This window comes from Triticum dicoccoides, chromosome 2B (assembly GCF_002162155.2).
Source record: "Triticum dicoccoides isolate Atlit2015 ecotype Zavitan chromosome 2B, WEW_v2.0, whole genome shotgun sequence".
NCBI classification, from domain to species: Eukaryota; Viridiplantae; Streptophyta; class Magnoliopsida; order Poales; family Poaceae; genus Triticum; species Triticum dicoccoides.
The window spans coordinates 389,696,200-389,704,283 of NC_041383.1; the positions used below are offsets into that span (position 1 = coordinate 389,696,200).

The 8,084-nt window shown below is 43.4% G+C and overlaps 1 protein-coding gene across 1 annotated transcript in view; it reads left to right on the top strand.

The window, feature by feature from the left end:
- Positions 1–1,797: 1,797 nt before the first annotated feature.
- Positions 1,798–8,084, top strand: part of LOC119360901 — a 12,570-nt gene continuing 6,283 nt past the window's right edge. The window contains exons 1-14 of the mRNA XM_037626355.1: positions 1,798–2,330; positions 2,897–2,959; positions 3,174–3,245; positions 3,333–3,440; positions 3,536–3,616; positions 3,866–3,919; positions 4,018–4,143; positions 4,292–4,381; positions 4,475–4,594; positions 4,677–4,793; positions 4,879–4,995; positions 5,096–5,152; positions 5,295–5,369; positions 5,492–5,588. Of these exons, the coding sequence (XP_037482252.1) occupies positions 2,121–2,330; positions 2,897–2,959; positions 3,174–3,245; positions 3,333–3,440; positions 3,536–3,616; positions 3,866–3,919; positions 4,018–4,143; positions 4,292–4,381; positions 4,475–4,594; positions 4,677–4,793; positions 4,879–4,995; positions 5,096–5,152; positions 5,295–5,369; positions 5,492–5,588 (1,387 nt within the window). The 5' untranslated portion in view covers positions 1,798–2,120. The remainder of the gene's footprint in view (positions 2,331–2,896; positions 2,960–3,173; positions 3,246–3,332; positions 3,441–3,535; positions 3,617–3,865; positions 3,920–4,017; positions 4,144–4,291; positions 4,382–4,474; positions 4,595–4,676; positions 4,794–4,878; positions 4,996–5,095; positions 5,153–5,294; positions 5,370–5,491; positions 5,589–8,084) is intronic.

Consider the following 8,084-nt stretch of genomic DNA (forward strand, 5'->3'; position numbering starts at 1 on the left):
GAACATTGGAGCAAGAACAAGCATGGAGATGATGGCATGCGCAAGGGGAACAAAAACGGAGTTTCAAGTGATGATGTCAGGACGTTGAAGCCACCATAATGAGTGCATGAAGCCTTGGACGAAATATACAAGATGTTACTTCATAACTTTCGTCTAAAGGCTATTCTAGGTGTTGCGTCACCTTATTATTAGGCCAGGCCCATGTATTTTTCGAAATACTTGAGTACAGGCTATTTTTAGAGTCCGTATGTGTAGGAAAAAAGAGATAGAGTTCGTTTTGGACCCCTTCCCCAAGGGCCACGAAATTCCCCCTCTTCCTCCATATATATAGCCCTTAGGGCGTCCTTTAAACTTTGGGTTTTGTTTAGATTAAAAGTTTGTCATAGCTGCAACTTTGCGTACTTCGTTTGTGTTCAACGACCAGACAAAGGCGTCACAGAACCCCACCTTCACTAATAAAGCTTTTCACTGTTATTCGCGATATACAGATTGCAATCTTAGTTTCTTGCTTGTTCTTCATTTGCTTGCATGAAATAGACCTTCGTGGTCAGGCTGATCGTGCTCCGACGTGGTCAATAACCTCTCGAAATTGGTTTAGCGATTGCTAAGGTGCGACGTCCTCGTACGTTCGTAGTCGGATCGTCAAAGTCGACTTCCACCAAAAAGATAGCCACCATCTCATCGAAAGACGGGACACCTTTGCCTCTATCAGTATATCAAGATCACCGTTATAAAGACTGGTAGCAACAAAATACAAATGCAATACTGGCAAGCCATCCACGGTTGCGCTCGTCGTATTCCTCTTTGTTGCGGTCACTACTATTTGGCGTCGCCTGTAAACCAACACAAACCAAAACAAGAAGGCGTCATCGTGTTGTGCCAAAAGGAGAAGTCAAGGTATATGGAGAAATAGCCAAAATTGAATACGCGTGTACCTCGGCCACTTCCTCGAGGAGTAAAAAATAGAGCATAAATATTGCAAGATTTCGAAAGGATAGGGACAACGCTAATTTATAGTGGTGGAATACAGATGGTGCACTGCCGGGCCACCCATGTGTCATATATTTGTTTCATGTGCTTTTCTATGATATCATCAAGTGTACAAACAAGCTCTTGGGGAAAAAAATGATGGCATTATCCGCCCCGTTGAAAACAAAACGACGGACGCATAAAACTAAGTGTGCATTATAGTACGCCACCAACCTTAAATCGATTGCAACAAATAAGTAAATCAAAACTCTTACCATGTGTACACTTCAAATGACAAGTGGAATCTCTCCCGGGTTTAAAACACACACACACACACAAAAATGTCATTTCTGCATGTGGTCCCAGCAATTTGTTTCTCCTGGGCCCACCCCGAACATGAGCAAGAGAATAATTTGCGACTAGTAAAATACATGGTCATTCGTTCTAAATTACTACTAGTACTCCGCGAGTGATAATGTAGTAATACTGAAATTATTTGGGGTCGTCAAACAAATATAAATAGCACCCCGCAAAAAAATATAGGACCATTAATTAATTGTGGAATATACCTACGATTGGAAAAAGAAATACTACGATTGAACTACTGAAGATATATATAGAGAGAATTTGAAGATCGTGGCAAAGTCGTTGAACGGACAGAGCAGCAAACTCTAGTTGCGGCAGTGAACAGTAGAGAGAGGCGGGCTGTAGGAAAGCTCGCCCGGTCGCCCGCACGCGCGACGCTCGGCGCACCGCACCGCACCTTCGTGAGACGTCACTACGCACGCACGCACGCGGCGGGACCGCGCTTTCTTCCTCGCACCCCCTCGTTCTTCTCCGCCTCCGCCTCCGCCTCCGCCCGCCTATACATACCACCATCCCCCCTCCTCTCCTCTCTCCCCTACCGTTCCGCCATTAACCGCCACTACTACTGCCTCTCTTCCTGAATCTTGATCCCACTCCCATGCCTGCGACTCTACGAGTTCGCTGAGAACAAACTACCACCAGACTCCATGCGGCATCGGCAGCAAGGGGAGGACAACAAGGAGCTCTTCGTGCAGTGGAGGCCCTGCGACAAGAAGAGGTCCTAGTCGCCCGCAGGAACAGATCTGTTTATCGGGTAATTCTTTTAATCGGTGGGTATTGGCTGAATGGTTGATTCGAGCGCGGGAGGGAAGATGAGCGCGCACGGCGGCGGCGGCGGCGGGAGAACGCGGGTGGGGAGGTACGAGCTGGGGAGGACGCTGGGGGAAGGGACGTTCGCCAAGGTCAAGTTCGCCAGGAACGTCGAGACCGGCGAGAATGTCGCCATCAAGATCCTCGACAAGGACAAGGTCCTCAAGCACAAGATGATCGCGCAGGTACTTCCATCTTCCATCTTGTCTTTCTTCTTCTTCTTCTTCTTCTTCGGAGCCAAGGCCAAAAAGAAAAAGAAAAACTGTAGATTATTTTCTTCCCAATCCAAAACCATGGCCTGTTCAGATTATTTCTGTTGTACTAAAAGGGAGGCATAGCCTTGATCATCTTTCTCGATCATCAAGCATTGTTATTGTTAAAAAAAAGGGGAGGTTTATAGGGCTGTTTTTTTTTTTCTAAAAAAATGTTTGGTGAAAACCATTGGACGAAAGAGTTACTAGTAGTACTACTAGTTGGACTTGCTGGAACGCCTAGACGTGAGAATCCGTGAAACCGGCAGCAGCAACGGCGTTCCAGAATAGCGTTCTACCGCCAATTCAATTCAATTCAATGCGCCCGCCGAGGCCGAGGCCGAGGCCGAGGCCAAGACCAAGACCAAGACCAAGGCTTGGCGGGCGTCTCGTGCGCGTTGGTTGGAAAGCGCAGAGTTTAGTTGGCGGCCGTGATCAAATTTGGCTCTTCACTTTTGTTTTTGTTTGGCCTCTGAATGATACACCTCTTCTTTCTGCAGATAAAGCGCGAGATCTCCACCATGAAGCTCATCAGGCACCCCAACGTCATCCGCATGTACGAGGTATAGACTAGTAGTACTAGCGCAACCTGAAATCATCATCTTCATTTTAAGCAAAGTACAGTGGACTACTAATTATTTGCTCATATTCCTCGCATGAGGAAATTATATTTTTTTTTGGTTATCTTTTGATTTCTGGTTAAAACTACGTACCTTTTGCCTTTCGACTATGTATGTAAATGACCATGTCCACTTCTAATTGGCGTGTCCTTTAAAGGTGATGGCCAGCAGGACAAAGATATACATAGTCATGGAGCTTGTCACAGGTGGCGAACTTTTCGACAAAATCGTGAGTATATACCTTGCTCAACATTTTGGGTTATGCTTTGCTTCCCACTCTGCCTATATGCTTACTTTTGCGGTGATCGTGGTCTAGGCTTCGCGTGGGAGGCTCAAAGAGGACGACGCCAGGAAATATTTCCAGCAGCTCATCAACGCTGTCGACTACTGCCATAGCAGAGGTGTCTATCACCGTGATCTCAAGGTATCGTGGCGGGCCGGTGCCGTGGTGGTTACTCATCTGCCCTATGCGAAGAAACAAAAAGTGGTCTGATACCATTTTCTTCTTCCACGTTTCAGCCTGAAAATCTTCTGCTTGATGCTAACGGTACTCTCAAGGTGTCCGATTTTGGACTCAGCGCCCTATCGCAGCAAGTCAGAGTAAGCTAATTGACTGCTTTCTCTTTTTCCATCTTGAACCTTGTATTATTTATTTAAAATCAATAAAAATATGCAGCAGAGTCCTGCTGTTTCCCTCAAAAAATAAAAAAACCATTGTGATGGAAAATTCAGTGTTCCTTCCAGCGGGCCTGGCTTCTTTTATGTTTTGCTATTTATCTGACAGCGTGATTGCGGATCAGCCGATAGAATCTGACGATTATTTCTGCATATCTTTCTGCTATCTTGCAGGAGGACGGGCTGTTGCATACGACTTGTGGAACTCCCAATTATGTTGCTCCCGAGGTTATTCATTTGCATCCACACCTTAAATTAATTATCTACTTCTCTCCATTCAAGTGAATATTTTGTTCTCATTTTTCAATACTCTCTTGGGCGTACAGGTTATAAACAACAAAGGTTATGACGGAGCCAAGGCTGATCTGTGGTCATGTGGGGTGATTCTCTTTGTCCTCATGGCAGGCTACCTTCCGTTTGAAGATTCAAATCTCATGGCGCTTTACAAGAAGGTGAATTACTTTTGCTGTTTTTTTGTTGTCAAAAGCAAGTTCCTCTTTTTGCGACGAAAAAAAATGCTTTTACTAATATGATCCAAGTGCTTGGTCGATGTTACCAGAATAATTAAGTGCCTGAAAGATAACCTGCTTGTTCATGCAGATATACAAAGCAGACTTCAGTTGCCCATCTTGGTTCTCGACGAGCGCGAAGAAGCTCATCAAGAAGATACTAGATCCTAATCCTAACACTGTATGTTCATCTGTTCGTTGGTATCATGTCAGTTTGTTTTATCAAAGCTTATATCTGAGAGATAGCTCACGTCATTGTTATTGCCCTGTGCAGAGAATAACTATTGCTGAGGTTATTAACAATGAGTGGTTCAAGAAAGGATATCAGCCTCCTAGGTTTGAGACAGCAGAAGTTAATCTGGATGACATTAACTCTATTTTCAACGAATCTGGGGTAAGTATTTTCTCACCATGTTATATCAACATGTGTCCTAATCCGGTGGATGGACTTGGTAACATTTTTTGTAATGATCCAGGACCCAGCACAGCTTGTTGTCGAGAGACGTGAAGAAAGACCGGCAGTGATGAATGCATTCGAGTTGATCTCTACCTCCCAGGGCCTCAATCTTGGCACACTTTTTGAGAAGCAAACGGTATGCTCAACATCTCAAATTGTTCATGAATTAAGAGTTTTATAACAATGGGATTCCTTTTAATTTAAAATCTTGCTATAAATAGGATTCTGTTAAACGTGAAACACGGTTTGCGTCGAGGCTTCCAGCAAACGAAATATTGTCGAAAATTGAAGCAGCAGCAGGACCCATGGGCTTCAATGTACAGAAGCGCAACTACAAGGTGCCTATTATATTAGCAGATAAAAAAAACAATTACAGCATGTTTCCATTTTACCTGAACATTATCCTGATGACAATTTTCTGGAATTAAATCAAATCAGCTCAAGTTGCAAGGAGAGAATCCTGGAAGGAAAGGTCAGCTGGCAATTGCAACAGAGGTATATTTTATTTCATAGTATCGCTTTGCCTTGTTTTTTTTGTTGTTGTTGTTGAGAGAATCGCTTTGCCTTGTTATATGTTGCTTTGCACTATTCTTGCATGGTATATGGACTGACATGGTTCCATCTGTAATAACCTCAGGTTTTTGAAGTGACACCCTCACTCTACATGGTGGAGCTCCGCAAGTCGAATGGCGATACCCTCGAATTCCACAAGGTGAGGTTCAAGCTGAGATATTGCAGTGAAATTACTTTGGAACTTCGTACTGTTTCAAAAAAGATGAATTTTGCTGTTGGTTTTTAGACTAATCTGTTGCATGATATTCACGTCCTGTGCAGTTTTACCATAGTATCTCGAATGGCCTGAAGGACGTCATGTGGAAGCCAGAGGGTAGCATAGCCGAAGGTGACGAGACCCGGCACCGGAGGTCTCCGTGATCATATCTAAATGTTAGGAGATAGTAGAAGATAAAACTAGTCAGGAACCTCAGGAAAGGCATGTGGATGTTTTTTCATGTTCTAGTCGTGGTTGTAAACAAAGATCCGAGTTTATGGATGAAAAGGTGTGCAAAGTTGCATTGGTTTTAACCTAGTAGGAAATATGGAGTAATTGGCATTATCATCTGTGTTAATAGAGACGACATTCATGTTCTGCTCTACAAAGCATGGCATGCATTGCTACAACACTCTCCCTTTCATGGTAAGAGGAGGTCCAATTAAATACCTAAATGCTGACAATTTGACGTCGGCTCGAGGAAGTTTTTTGAGCGAACACGTCCATTTCTGTGTCCTCAAAGCAAGACATGTGGCAATCACTGTTTGCCATACCCACCCCTCTAAGCGAACTATGAGCTAGCGGCACTAAATGATTTGCTCAGGATGACAAATTCTAAATCCTTCAGATGTAGCATGGCAAAAAATTCTGCCAACATGGCAAATCCAAACAAGTTAGAAAATTCCTTTTTAGGCTGGCAATTCTCCATATTGCAGCATGGCAAATCTTTGGAAACATATGGCAATTACTCTGCAGCATGGCAAATTCTTGACAATTTTTCTCCTAGCATGTCAATTTTTTCTTTACAACATGGCAAATCTTTATACAATAGAATGAAAAATCTTTATACAATAGCATGGTAAAATACATCTATTTTAGCATGGCAATTCTCGAACATGGGCCCGGAGTGGCTTTTTGAGGGAACACTCCTAGATAGCGGCGTTCGCTCGGATGACCTCCCGTAGGGACAGATAGTTCACTTGGGTGACCTCCCTAGCTGACGTTAGTGCATTATTGGGGTCCACAAGGTAACATGTTACTCATGCAGGCCACAAGCATGAAACGTTTTTATAAATCAACCCATTAAAATACCCCGGCAAAACATTAATTGTGGCACAACCCAATTGTCAGTGGATGTGACCAAGTTTTGACTTCATAAACTATGATTAAGTGTGTCTTTTCGAGAGAGTGAAAATCACACTAAGATTATGCGTTAGTAGTTGAAATGAATTTTGGAGAGTTCGATAAATTCGATCCTTTCTGTTGTATTTCGAGACAGCTTTGATACATTTTGAAGTTATTTTAATAAATGTCTACTTGTGGGTTTACCTATCATGTCTCACCCTTACATCCACATGCACCTGACAGCTAACCCTAAGCCAAACTAATCCCCGCCACCACTAAGTTGTGTGCCCTCGCGCAGTGTTAATCTTGTCGATTGTGAACTCCTTTCTTCCATCAACTTTTTGTGGTGGTGTCGGTGTCGTCTAATCAATACTAGCTAAGGTTTGGAAAGGAGCGAGCGTCTGTTGCCATACGCATGGAGAAGGACAAGTTTAGAGAAGAACACGGAAGATATGAAGCCCGGTCTGCAACCACAACCCGATAACATTGCTTGATCTCAGCGTTTTACCAAGGGTAAGATTCCGTTAGATACTTAGATGCATGCATGGAATTTCTCTTTTGTGGGTGAGGGTTGCTGGCGCTATTACTAGACTAGAGTTTTCAGTTAGAGCATAATCCTATTGACGATGTTTTTAGCAATTTCATGGCATAGCTAAATTATTCTTACGACGTGAAAGTCTTAGGTAATCTCATGTAGATGTCAATAATAGTGTCCTTTTACATTTGAATAATCGAAGTTGCAGACATGAAATCAACGGTAGGAAGTGAAAAGGTAAGAAGTGGAGGCCCTAAGTTGAACTTCCCTTGTGAGGTTTTGCGGCAACTGATGTAAGAGAGGATCATCGGAGAAAAAAAGATAGCTCCCCTCGTATCTCTTTACTTAAATGGGTCGTACTCTATCTATCATTTTGAGTGGACTACTCCCACATGCCGGCACAACGCTAGTTACTTCGCATATATAATAAAGTATTACCGCACGTTGGATAACTAAAATATGACCTAGTTATAAATCCCTTGGCTTCCTACACGAGCTTGTTTTGTTTTTGGTTCCTTTATCTTCGCGATGTTTAATAAATTTTCTCCCGAAAAAAAAAGATGTTTAATAAATTTTGCAGCAAGAATGCAAATGAAGCAGGAAATATATGCGCTTAGAGACAATCCGATATCTTTCTTGAGAACCATCCCAGAATAAACTTTTTTTTGGTTTTGTTTTTATATTTCATTTTTGAGGGAATGGTTTTGTTTTTAGTAGTAACATCCCAGAATAAACGGACTTGGCATTTTGTTCTTTTTTTTAGGTGAAAACGGACTTGGCATATGGCACGATGGAAACAACAAAGCCGAAGGCCCAAACGATAGCCAGTAGGCCTATAGACCCAACGAGATCCACCACGATAAACACGCGCACCATTCGTTCCCACTGAGCTCGATTCCGACGCGGTCGCACCTCACCTGGCTGGAACCCGCATCGAGGTCGACGGCGCCCGCCATGAGAGAGGAGGTCAGGAGCTCGTCGGCGGCGCCCGCGGACCC